This window comes from Thunnus maccoyii, chromosome 1 (genome assembly GCF_910596095.1).
Source record: "Thunnus maccoyii chromosome 1, fThuMac1.1, whole genome shotgun sequence".
In the NCBI taxonomy this organism is placed as follows: domain Eukaryota; kingdom Metazoa; phylum Chordata; class Actinopteri; order Scombriformes; family Scombridae; genus Thunnus; species Thunnus maccoyii.
Window position 1 is genome coordinate 37,429,668 of NC_056533.1, and position 13,533 is coordinate 37,443,200.

Here is a 13,533-nt window from a genome sequence, read left to right on the forward strand (position 1 = left end):
GAGAAACACACACAAACGCTTCAGAGCAACAATCCAAAAGACCGGATTACAAGCGAATGACTGATTCTAACAGGACGTTCAGTTCTGCTTTAGGACTGAACGCTGGATGCTGCAGTCAGGAAGCAGGAAGACGTAACAGCGACTAAATTAATCACACCAGTCAACATTCCTTTAAACTACACACACACAGATATAATAAAGAAAACCATGAAGATTCTGACATCTGGGAAACTTTCTCCAAAACTGAGATATTTCTTCAAGCTTACATTTACTTTTGACGTCTCAGCCCGAGTGTGAGATTTCTTACCAAACCGACGTCTCACAACGGCGGCGATTCTAACCAGAAATATCCACAGAGTTGGAACAAAAGACGGCAGGTGTAGCTTTGTCAGTGTGAAATGACACCGCCGTCCATTACTGCAATCTTAGGTATTCATCTGCAGACGTGTTCTCGTCACAGTGTTATAGAATCACTGCTGGTCACTCTGCCTCCATGACACTAAACTCTTCAAAGTGAAGTTAAATCATCCTTCCTGCAATATTTTTACCAACTGATTTTTACTGTGAAGTTACAGATCGAGACTTTTGTTTAAATGGTGATTTCAGCTGAAGATAAATCTGATCGTGACTGGATCATGGTGCTACATCACACTACAAACTGTATAGTCAACGTTAGAATATGACACCACTGGACAGACTGGAAAACTGGATTTCTTGGCATGATCCTAAATTTGTTTGAATCTTATCTACAGGACAGGATTATATATATATATATATATATATATATATGAGCTAATATGACATGAACATCATCAGGTTTCATTCTTTTAGTGTGTTTAATGTGCTCTGTTTAAGCAAAATTTAGCAAAATAAAAAATAATGTACACAATGTAACACGACTTGTGCAGATGACACAAAATTCATGCAGCTGTTATTGAACGTTTAATGTCAACAGTGATTTTGTGTCACAGCCTCCAACATCAAAACATGATAAAGCAGCATTTAGCAGTTAGCATTTAGCATTATACTAGACATAACTGATACACCGCCTTTATTAGCTGTTACTTATTGTTCTTTTTGTCGGCAGCCATGACACTGCGTCTACGTCAGAGATGTAAATATGACCCTTCAGAGCACACAGATGCTTATTTCTGTGTTTGACTGATCACAGTAGAGAGAAACTGGTTCAGTCTTACTGTTTTACAGTGAGACCTCAGCACCAGAGGACATGCAGAGGAGTTGTTCCTGTTCCACATGGTGTTTTGGGGTTCACAGAGGTCCATTTCTGTTTTCTGGATTAGTTAAAGTACCTCAGCTGACACAGAGGTTTGCATACATTTTCATACAAAGCATAAAGAGTATAAAATGTTCCTGGAGTATAACAAGTTATATACTGTATATATAGGAAGTTCTTTACTGTCTCGGTGTGTTGACGCTGGTGGATTCACAGCAGCGTTTGTTGGAACATTGTGGAACTTATAAGATAATTCAACACATCCCTCTGGTAGTCGGTACTAAGAGGCTGATGTGAACTACTGGAACTCATATGTGCAATTAATTTGACTTGAGTCACACATGAGTCAAACAGCTGCTTTCTGGAAGTCATTAGAAACTCATCTTAAATGCTTCCAGCTTCATGCACCTGACTTCTACTAACAGCACAGCCTGATAACTCATCACTTTATATCAAAGCCATGATTTCACCAAAATGGCACAAGAGAAAGTTAAGCTACCTGATGTCACACCATAATGACTGTGAGATTAAACTATAATGTAATGGTAATGAAGTCATTAACCGAACTGATTCATTATGCACTTCTGTGACAACACACCTGTCTGAACACGAGGTGGTAACGAAATTAATTCACTATCAATATCATATCAAGTATCATCTTAAATGATGAAACAAGTTAAAGATGTTTCATTTGTTCCTCACTAGTAGCGACATAATGCAGCAAAATGCTCCAAATTCTATTCAGATCATCTCCTCTACAGGAAGAAGAAGCACATAGTTCACGTATGAAGTTCATGTTTTTCCTAAGTGACAGATGTGTCGACACACTGGAGACTCTCAACAGACCACTGCAAGGAGAGGATCACATGACCGGCTGAGAGAGCTGAGCTAGCTAACGTAGCTAACGTCAATGGACACGTTTCAGTAGGATTTCATTGTTGATAATGACATTCGTTGGGTTTTTGATGCAGCAGTATTGAGCTGTGTCCTCTTTACTATCTGATATTTCTCTGAACAGAAAGTCTGAATACAGTTGGATGTAGTCTGAAGAAGAATTTGAGGGAAAATTCAGTTAATCTGTTAGAACTATAATACATAAAGTAAAGTAATATCGAAGAGATCCTTAAATATGTTTTTAAAAATTGAATAAACTGTCATGTTTGCATGAAAATCCACAATAAATATGTCATATTTTGGAGATAGTTATGTGCTACAAGTCTTAAGTTTCTCTAATAATCATTGATTTAACATCTGTAAATGTTTTGCAGGTTGTTGGACAAACTTTACTGTGTTTTTCTCTTTGCTGTGCAGAGTTTTACTCATATTTCAAGGACAGTTGTGTTATGTGTTTCTTTACTGTTTATCATCCTCGACAAGACAAGTAGAAGACTTGGAAAGCTAACAAAAACTAGCCTACTGACGACTTCGGCTGTGTCAGTTGGTCACATGATCCTCGCTAGGGCTGCATCCAATGATCATTTTCATCATTGCTGATTATTTTTTCAATTAATCGATTAACCGTTTAGTCTATAAAACGATAAAATATTTGGCATTCACAATCTCTCAGACAAAGAAAAGCAGCAAATCGTCACATTTGAGAAAATGAAACCAGAGAATATTTGGCATTTTTGCTTGAAAAATGACAGAAGTGATTATTCGATTATCAAAATAGTTGCTGATTAATTTTCTGTCCACCAACTAATCGTTGCCTTGCAGGTTGTAGCAGCACATCAAGAGTCTCCCACTAACTCTCAGACAGGTAGACACCTACATGGCAACATAATATCCTAAAAAAACATGTAGCATGGCGGTGATTTATAAAAAATGAACACATGAAAGTGGGAACAGAGCTTCATGGCAGCCGATGGAACCTACCTGTGAGGATGGAAGACACAGAGGGGGCATGAAGAAAGAAGAGGTGAAGGAACGACAGGAGACTGGAGAAAATGGAGATGAAGATGGAGAGGCGTGAGCTGAAAATGAAATGGAGTACAAGGTGTAAAAGGTCAAAAGACATGACTTTGAACTATAGACGATGAAAATGAGGATAACATAAGTGTGTGGAGTGAAGCGTGAAGGAGGATACTCAAGGCCGGGCCTAAGCAGTTTCTGGGCATCTCGCTGTAATTACCAAAAATAAATAAATAAATGGATGTCACTGCGTTGATCTAACAGTGTTTATTAGATCAAAAAGCATGAGTGCCCAAAGGAATCAACTCTTTCCCTCTGCTCTCAACACCTCTCTGATGAGCGATGGGGCCCGTTCATACAAAATGTATGTGAGCAGTGAATTATTTATTGTGCTTTTTATTTCCCTCTCGTACAGGGGAGATGTGAGTTTAAAAAACCATGAGCTGAGCTGGTTCAGGTGCAGGGTCCATCAAAATGTTGTCCCCTCTTACTGCAAATCTGAGTCCTGCATGTCCTGAACAGCCTAAAACATGGATATGCAGGAAATCAATCTTGCTATACTGAATGTTTCCATCTCTTAATCCTACCTATTGAGAAATAAACAGCATTCACTTTCATATTTATTGCCTACATGGACTGTTATCATTTTGGACTCGGACCTTTTTACTTTCATCCAAGTAAACATTGGGTTTAGACATGTGACAGGACAGTAAGCACTCAAATAAATGTCAAACAGATAACAGGCAAGAAGATGGACTGAATATTGAATGACGTTCAGTTATGTGCTATGTTTTAAATAGAGGAAACCATCTCCTCAGAGCTACTCTTTTTCAGATGTTAAAGTTAAAATGACACTAATTTAGCATTTAACATATAACACTGACGGACTCATGATGGACAGTAAAAAAAAAAAAATTGCAGCAGAACCAGAGGTATCATATTTCTTATTCCATCTGTTCTTCTTTCTTGTAAAAAACCTGGTGCCTACATTACCCACAATGCAACTCAACCGCCAGCAGTTCGTTTGGAGATTTTGGTGTGTTATGCTAGTAGCAGCTAATGTCGCCGGGAGCTGTTAGCCTCCAGCAGAGATGAGGAGCAGCTACAGAGGTCTGGTAACCTCACTTCTTTCTAACTCCGCACCCCCAGATTTATTTCATTTTCAGACTTGTAGTCTTCAGCCCCAACTGACACTGACTCAAGTGACAACACTTGAGGCAATTGATCAGACATTGTGCAGCTCCCTCTGGAGCCACAAAAGGCTTTATACTACTCTCCAACACCTGGAAACAGACTTTGATGTGGAAAATTGGCAGAGTTCTCCAAAGGTCTTGACTTAATGACACATAGACAAACTGAGACCGCTACCACAACAAAGTAAAAGCTTGTTTCAGTACTGTTCTTTACTGCCATTGCCAGATATTGTGACAAGACCGTTGGCCAAAGTAGTTAGTACCTGCTAGCAGATGCACAATACAACACAATTTGTGCTTTTAGACATGCTTGACAAACAACAGTAGGGCTTCACTATGTGAAGCTTCTCAAAATCTCGCCTTGACAGTGCAGGTTTGGTATCATAATGCTTGTACAGGGACCTTTACCAAAACATGTGCTCACCCACCGTATCTGACAACCTGCACAGCTATACTCTGGTGATAAGAAATTCAAAGCCTCTGAAGGACCCTGAGTCAACTATGCTTCTATAAATTCTATAAGTTCTTCACATGACACTCTTGTCCTCACATATACTGCACACAAAACAACCTAGACGCTGTAGACCTCCTAACCTCTGGATGCTTGCGAAATGTACAGAAGCTATATTTAACAATCAACAAGACGCTATTGACCACCGGTGAATAAAACCAGTCTATACAAAGCAAAAACTTGTAGGTATAATCAGCAATGAGAAAGCAGTGGATCAGCTCAGAGTCCCTGTGAAAAGTGTTGACAGCTTTTTGGTGAGAGAGATTTCTCTCTCGGCCCATTGGTAGTTTTAAAATTTGTGGAAAACTGATGCAGCTCTCCCAAATGAATAAAACCAAACTAAACCACTTAAATCTCAAGTCCACAACACAAGATGCAAAAATTGAGCAATGAATTAAGCTTTCACAATAACTACCCATTAAAATAAATGATAAAATAAAATAAAATACCAGGAAAGATCTGGGACTGCAGACAGTGCTTATACAGGTCATGGAAAACATGGGGCATTTTACACATCAAAATAAAGACTTTGCTAAACCACAGTCAGGAAGGACTGACTGATCACGTACCTTGTTCCGAAGGCCCCCCTGTTCCCCGTGGGGGAGTCGAGGCTTTCTCCTGGCTTGGGTGGCCTGTCACGATTAATTTGCTGCAGAATGGAGCTCAGTTCGGTGATAACGGTGTTCTTGCTGTCTGGTGTGGATGGGGGACTGCGCAGCTCAGGGGGCTGATCGCCCCACAGCTTGGATGTCCTTTGAGTAGGAGTCCTAGGAGGTTCAGAGGATGAAGGGGGCGGGGGAGGGGCCTGAGGTGGTGACCCATAGGACTCTGGTGGCTCTTCAATGAGGGCATCGTGATAAAGTGATGTTCTGTTGATAACGGACTTGCCTTTGGGTTTGGGTGGCACAGGAGGCCGATCCACCAGGAAGGCATGCCCGTCTGCAGTGGCGTAAAGGCTCTCCAGAGCACTGTCGCAGAAGCCTCCCTCTGACGACAGGGTGGAGATGCTGGAAACGGTGCTGGTGGTCTCCATGTGCTGAGGGTCTCCACTGCTGCGGCTATCCACCTCTTCGATGCCCGAGTCACCCACCCCTGACTCTGGTTCAGGCGGAGGAGGAGGGTACGAGGGAGGCATGCTGTTTGTCACCCGTTTGTGTTGATCAGAGACAGGCGGCGGGGCGTGGGCATGGTATGGGGGTAGAGGATGTCCTCCGTTCCGTCTCTGCTGCTGAAGCATCTCTGCAATTGCGCTAGCCTGGTCATCGGGAATGTCAATGCTGTTGGCAAACTCCAGCGGTGGGGGAAGGGGCTCTGTGAAGTCAAAGTCCTCATCAATGTCAACTGAGGCCAGAGGAGGAGGAGGGATGCGGAAGGGCAGCTTTACTGGTTCATCCATGGATTCGCCTAAAGGAACACTCCTTCTCCGTGATGATGGTGGCTGGGGATTGGAGGACAGCGTTGGGGCTTTGAGAGGATCGGGTTGGTTGGGGTCCTTCAACTCAGATGGCCTGTTGCTGTCCTGCCCCTCCAGCTCTTGGTTGTTCACCTTGTTGCTTGCCTCTGTGCTGGTGTGGACCATCAACAACCCAGCTGACTTGGGCTCTGCCACGTCTGCCGGCGCGCTTTTCCTCTCCTCAACTGCCTGATGCTGCCGCTCTTCCCGTGCCCCATCAGACTCATACTTCTGCTCTGTCATCTGTCTCCGCAGGCCACCTCGGCCAGGCCGCCCCATGGTTGCTGTGGAGATTGCAGCAAAACTTGTCTCGATCCCGGATCGTAGTTTGGTGTCAATAAACAGCGGTTGGTTGAGGTCTGGTTTGTGGCTTGGCTGAATGGGGAGGGATTGGGCTTCATGCTTGGGGGTGTGCTGAACCTGAGGAGGATTTTGTGGCTGATTCTGAGGATGGTTTTGTTGCTCCTTCATGGCACGATCACGAGCTGCCAGGGCCAGAGCTAGAGGAGAATTAGGGTCCAAGGGCTTGCCGGTGACAGGATGGAGGTAGGTCCCATTGGCCCTGTAGTGGCTCTTAGGGGGAGTGGCTGGGAGACTAACAGGACTGTCAAGATTGGGACACTGGCCTGTTCTGGTGTTTAGAGGCTCCCGAACCACCGTGGGCTCAGGAGTGTTGAAATCAGTCATGTTGCCACTACCGCCCCCAACAGGGGGTCCAAGCTGCACCGGGGGAGCCAGTATCCTTCGCAGCCTCTCATCGCTACTGAACATGCCTTCATCAATGGACTTTGACTGGCGAAGACGAGGGGTTGGAGTGGGACCACTTAGGTCATCATCCCCAATATCTATTGACTGGAAGGCGATTGAGTTCTTTTTTGCTTCTAGCCTCTTTTCCCGGTCCCTGACCGCCCCAGCAATAGCTGCCGCGAAAGGGTTGCTTAGAGACAATGGGTCCTCCGGACGCAAACCTCCGCTTCCACCAACAGCAGGCGTGAGAGGTGGGTGTTCAGGTGTGGTGGGCTCAATCTCCATACTGCTACCCTGGCTGCTCTTGCCACTGCTGCTGGTGGAGGGCTCCTTGACGATGATGGTGGGGATGGGGATGGAGGAGCACGTTCGCTCTACAGGCGTAGTAGGCATGGAAACTGGGCCAGAGGGGCTTGCTGGCATTTGACACGTTTTCTCTGGGCTGTCCTCAACATTAGGCTGCTTTACTAGCATGCCCTTCCTTCGAGCAGGTTTCGCTGGCACATACAGTGTCTTATTGCCCACCTCGGAGTAAGGGTTCTCGGGAACCGGCGTGCGCCCTCGAGTACGTGTGCTCTCAAACTGCTCTGAGCTCTGCCGGAAATAACCACGCCTTAATGTACCAACATCAGTAGTTCGGCTAATGGTTGTCACTGCATTGGGTGAGTTCTGGGTGAAGCTGGGTCGTGTGGTGCCGTAGCTCTTGGGTGTAGGGCCAGCAGCTGAGTTGTAGGCAGGCGGCGAAGGGGGTGAAATGGCTGGGGGAGGAGGGATGTCCTCCGAGGTGTCGGGCATAGAGAGGCTGCGGGAGAACTTGAGCAGAGGAGGTGTGAGGAATCCCTGTTTCTCATCCTCCGATGTACCTTGGAGAAATGGAGCAGAAAGAAAAATTATTTGATGACCTAGGGGGAGACATCCCTATTTTTCATTTCCAGCGCTGCCTCCTCGTTCCGCAGGAAATGTCTCCTTTATTAATGCGACCACTTTCTTAACCTTTACTTATCAAAGCAGGGGGTTCCTGAAATATGTGAGAGCCAGATAGATGAGAAAAGTAGCTGACTATAAAATGTTTGCTGCTACAAGTGGAAATTTCCTGGTGAGGTAATTTTACCATTTACTACACAAGTGTTAAATATGTGTTTATGAAATCTTGAAAATGGAAATAAAGACAAGAATAAACATTTATATTAAAAGCTCAATGCTGAATTAAAATCTATTCAGAAGAGCAGCCATGAGGTAGTTATGGAAGCTGTGTGTATTAAAAAAGGTCAGGTCTAAAAATCTCAATTAAAAAACACAACAACTTGCACAAAGTGACAAAAAATGGTTGATGTATATGGTTATTTAGCTTGCAGCTGCCATTTTGGGATTCATCTAAACTGGGAAAGTTTGAAAAAAGGTGCTTGTTTATCTCAGAATAAACATCCTTCATTTCAACTGTACAGTTACACACTTTGCTGCAAAAGTTGTGGAAGCAGGTGCCTTGCTCAGGGGCATTTAGGCAATGAGTGACATCATTTAGGTCCCAGAAGTGACTTATTCCCATGAGTCACATTTTCCCAAGTCGGTCATCAAAACGGATCACGATAAAAAAATGCTTTCACTGCTACTTCATTCACTTTTTGTTATAATAACGATGGCATTTGCAAATCAAAAGAGCTGTGAGTAACATTAGCCTGCATGACGTCCCTGTAGTTCAGCACTGAGAATGAGGTTTCAGCATATGCTTAATGACCTCCAATATTATCGCCTGAAAGCACACTCTGCTGACTTGATCATTCTAATTTATCTATAATTAGCTTTAATATTGTTAGAGCACATGGAGCGAGTCTTCTGAGCATTAACAGGATATTACGACAAGCTAAAAGCACAATTTACTGGACATGCAGTTCACAACTCTGAAAAAACTGACACTCACACACACCCACCAACACACACACACACACATACACACACACACACACACACACACACACACAGTGTATGGACATCATACCTATGGACTTTTGCTTTTTCATAGTGCCCTTCTCAGGTATCCCTAGGAAGGCTCCTGGCACAGTGGGTGGCACCACTGCTACTCCCTGGCGGTCATGATACAAGGACTGCAAACCAGAATGTTGTTAATGACAGAAATACACACTTATCATTAGCTCTCTGCTAGGTTATGGCTCAATTATGGAAAAAAAAATCATAATCACGATAATTTTGGTCAATATTGAGATCACGATTATTCATAACACGATTACTCATTGACTCACGGAACAGAAACACTTCTGTTTTATTAAACGTATCAATCTTCACAGACCCCCCGTGTCTTTTTAAGCTCCGAGTCTATTTCTGTCGAGTTTAGTGACGCATAATCTGCACAGACAGCTGTTTAAATCACAAATATCCTACCGTACGTGTATTTTTGAACTTATTAACAGCATCTACATTGACTGATAAAGGCTCCCAGTCTGTCAGAGATTCTCCTCACTTGCTATGACAAACACTGTCAGTTGAAGCCGACATGCAAACTATTTTGGTTCAGTAAATTTCTGCTGTCAATAATCGTTTTATCTCAATTATCTGTATTTTATAATCGTTGGAAGCCAAAATCATAGTTGTAAATAACATAATGATTAATGGCCGAGCAACAACATTTAAAGGTACTCTGTGGAGGTTTTGCACACGTGTGACGTGATAGACGTTCCTCGCAGTGGTTTCACACTACTCAACTGATCTACAGCTGGTAGTAATGCACCAAGAAATGCAGCAAAGCGAGAGAAGAAGACTGCAACATGGATGTAAACAATGCAGGATTCAAACTTTTGAGAAAAATCAGCTTTGCGTAGGTTTTATGAGGATTCGACACGTTTGTTAGACCTCAAGGATGCACACAAGGAGTAAATATAACTTCTATTTGTTTAAAGAAAACCTCCACAGGGCACCTTTAGGACACGTCATAAAACAGAAGCTGTAAAACAAATTGCTGTGCAACAGGCTTAATTTGCAGAGTCAACACAACCAAAAACATCATCTAAACACACTTAAAATGAATATAAGACCACAACATCTTCAAACCTTAACATCATAACATACATTATAATCTCTGTAGTGAAAATATATTTTAAAAAGTCAGCTATTTAAACTTATCTTCCACCTTTGCCTGTATTATCAACATCAAGTGAGTTAAATTCTGTTCTTCTTACGTTCATATCGGCCTGCGTAACCAAGCAGCGACTGGATGGGCGTGGTTTGATTGTGGCGATCTTCGTATCAACCGGCGATGCCTTCTGGGCGTGCGTCATCTCTTCGACTTTGTCTGCAAGACAAGACAAGGGGACCCGTAATTCATGAGCAACGAAATCTATGGGGGGAGGGGGGGGGCAGGACTTAACTTGCAAAGCCTTAAAAAAAAAAAAAAAAAAAAGGTTCTCATGGGCCAAACGCAAGCTAATCATTCACAGTGACCCTTCCTTCTGTTTCCACACTGAGTTGCGGATGAAACTGCAACAGAAAACATTGAAACATTGAATCTTTGAGGGGGGGGGGGGGGGGGGGGGGAGAGGACGGGGACAAGAGGACTTGGATGAAATGTGTTGGGTGTGTCCAGCCTTGGAAGCCGTGCAAGCTCTTTCCAAACAGCCGACTCAGCAGCATCATCCAACTCTCAGGGTCGTTCCCTCGATTAATGTCGAATGAGCGATGAATGTGAAGTCTGCCAAGTTTGACGTTATCTTTCCCAGTGTGTCTCTTTTTTTTTTTTTTTTTTCTGAGCTTGCAACATGGGAAAGGTGTCAACAGCAAATTTGGCAGAACTGAACTTCCCTCTGGTGTGTGATGATGCCATCAGATAGAGTCCACCTGAAGAGTTTTTGCTCAGAGAAGCTACATGCTAGCCCTGATCTAGCCTCTTACTGTATGACCTGGCTGGCTAGCTCTGTCTAGGATGTAGAAAGAAAGCTTCCATGCATTACGGGGTGTGATTACTTAGAGTGACTTGGAAAACAATCCTCTTCTTCTGCGCATCTACACACAGAGGAGAGGAGTGGGGAGAGGAGGAAAGGGGAGGAAAGGAGCATCAATGACCTTAACTACAGTTAGAGCTAAAACACAGACATACACACACACACACACACACACACACACACACACAAAGAAAAAAATAAATAAAAGATGCACATTTCCTCTCTCTCTCTCCGATCTGTTTCCCAATTGGATTGCAGCTAAAGCATATCACACAACACGTACCACAGTTGCCCTGGAAACGTATCTGTGAGTGAAACATTTCCTGGAATAAGCCTCCCCCTCGTCACTCACACACACACACACACACACACACACACACAAGCCTGTAATGACACAAGAGGAAAGAAAAGAAAGCACACACACACACACACACACACACACACGTAGAAAAGAAAACATGCCAGCAGACCTTTTTTAGGTAAAATGAACAAACACTGACTTATAGCACCAGTATTTCAACATATGCACAAACACACACACACATACACACATACGTACATTCCTCTATATAAAGTGTTTTATAAATCCTCATCAAGGGTCTGTCACAATGTTTCTTTGCTTCTGAGGCTTCAAAAAAATCTCCCAGAAACTAAATAATGTGGGCTCGCTGCTGTTAGTGGTGCAAATGAAGGTTCTGGGTCTGCCTGCAGCATCCTGAAGTGAGTTTCTCCTTCTAATCAAAAGGGAATAATGAGACTACTCAGCATCCAAGCAGTGCATTATCTAAACTGAGTCTAGAGGAAGGGGAAATAAAAAAAAAAAATTAAAAAAAACTGTGATTGTGAACAAGGGAAAGAGGAGCTCAAACATCTTTCAAATTTGACATCACTACAACGTTTAATCATGCACCGACAACAGTTAAAACACAACGGATTTCAAAACAGCTGTCATCAGAAACACATTGTAAATCATGCAGATATGCTACAGTACAGGTCTAACACCATTGGGTTTGACTTAAAGGAGCTGGACAAATCAAATTAACATATATACTGAATCAATAATACAACAGTGTTAGTTCATCACAGTGAGGTGGGGGGTGGGGGGGTGGGGGGGGGGTACGTGACATAAATCAATCATTGGAAATAATAGCGGACCAGACTTAAACATGCCTACAGTAACTTACCACCTTTCTTTTTCCTTAGAGTGGCTTTGGGGGGGTGACAGAAAAAGATTTCTGAGTCTTTAAAGCACAGAAACAGACTCTTCCCCAAGCTGATCCTCTCCGGACATGTATTAAGACCACTTTACTACTTTATAATAAAAATGACATCTACTCTTTCTCACTCAATAAAAAATCCAGAATCTATGAATATGCAAATATATTCATGGCGGCGCGCAGCAGCAGCACAGCGGCTTCTCTATATGGACCCTTCTTTTAACGTAGGTAAGTGTGCAGATAACAGGACCAGTGCAACAAGAAGGAACAGCCCAACTGAACTTCTGAACATTATCAACAACTCGTCCGCCTCACTTCCACTGAAGCTCAGCAGACTGCAGCTCCTGAGGACACAATTCCCAGTGGCAGCGGACTGGTGAAGCAGATTACAACGACTCAGAGGCGAAGAGGAAGCAAACAGAAGCAGGGAAGATGTTAGCAGGACGGTCTGTTAGCCAAGCTAAAAGCTAACGTGACCGGGCTAACTATTCCATCGCTATTTCTGGTAAACGTTCGCTCACCGGGTAACAAAATGGATCTGATCCAACTGAGACTGAGTTCATCAGTAGATGAGGAACTGTTGTGTTTTTCTCTTGATGGAAACAACTCGACAGGTTGCTTTTCTTCCATGCAGATCGGAATCATCTGTTGGGGAAAACCTGAGACTCTGTGTATAATTATCTTTGATTATAAATGACTGATTCCTTCGATTTGTGACGTAGGAAATCCTGCCTGACTGAATCTGTGTTTCTGAGACTGTCGTTGGTACACTGCAGCCATGGCGACGGCTGCTTATTTCACTCCTTATGAAAAACACCACATGGACACGTTAACAAGGTTAAAAACTTTGGAGGGCGTCTTTAAAAAGTATTCAGTCAGTGTTTTTTACATTTTCCCACTTCAGCAGATGTTGTACATCACATTATTTACATTTAGATATGAAGACACTAAAGCACTTTAGACTTAATGCTACCAAGCAGCACTATTAATCCTGCGGCTGTATATAAAGTATAGAATGAAATGCAAATGTGTCAAATAAGCAGCTCTGGAAAGAAAAACATGCTGACCGTCGTTTTTTTTTTTTTTCTGTCATCATTTTTCTGCAGCGTCAGCAGATTCTCTCTCCTGTCATTCATTCACCCTTCACCTCTCCGCCTGCTCTGCACACCTTTGATACACGGCGTAAAGCTGCACTTACTAATGATTGATCCATAAATGTGTGCAGTAAATCACAAACTGCACCCAATCTTGGGCTGCAAATAGTATTTTCATGATTGATTAATCAGTTTTTATTCTTTTGATTTATGAAAATACAGT

At 43.1% G+C, this 13,533-nt stretch overlaps 1 protein-coding gene across 2 annotated transcripts in view; it reads right to left on the reverse strand.

Moving 5' to 3' along the window:
• LOC121894790 (SH3 and multiple ankyrin repeat domains protein 2-like) overlaps nt 1-13,533 on the reverse strand; it is a 253,666-nt gene that overhangs the window by 9,942 nt on the left and 230,191 nt on the right. For both annotated transcript variants that reach the window (XM_042407673.1, XM_042407742.1), the window contains 3 exons: nt 10,241-10,353; nt 9,046-9,151; nt 5,419-7,912 (listed from right to left, as the gene is read on the reverse strand). In XM_042407673.1, the coding sequence (XP_042263607.1) occupies nt 5,419-7,912; nt 9,046-9,151; nt 10,241-10,353 (2,713 nt within the window). The remainder of the gene's footprint in view (nt 1-5,418; nt 7,913-9,045; nt 9,152-10,240; nt 10,354-13,533) is intronic.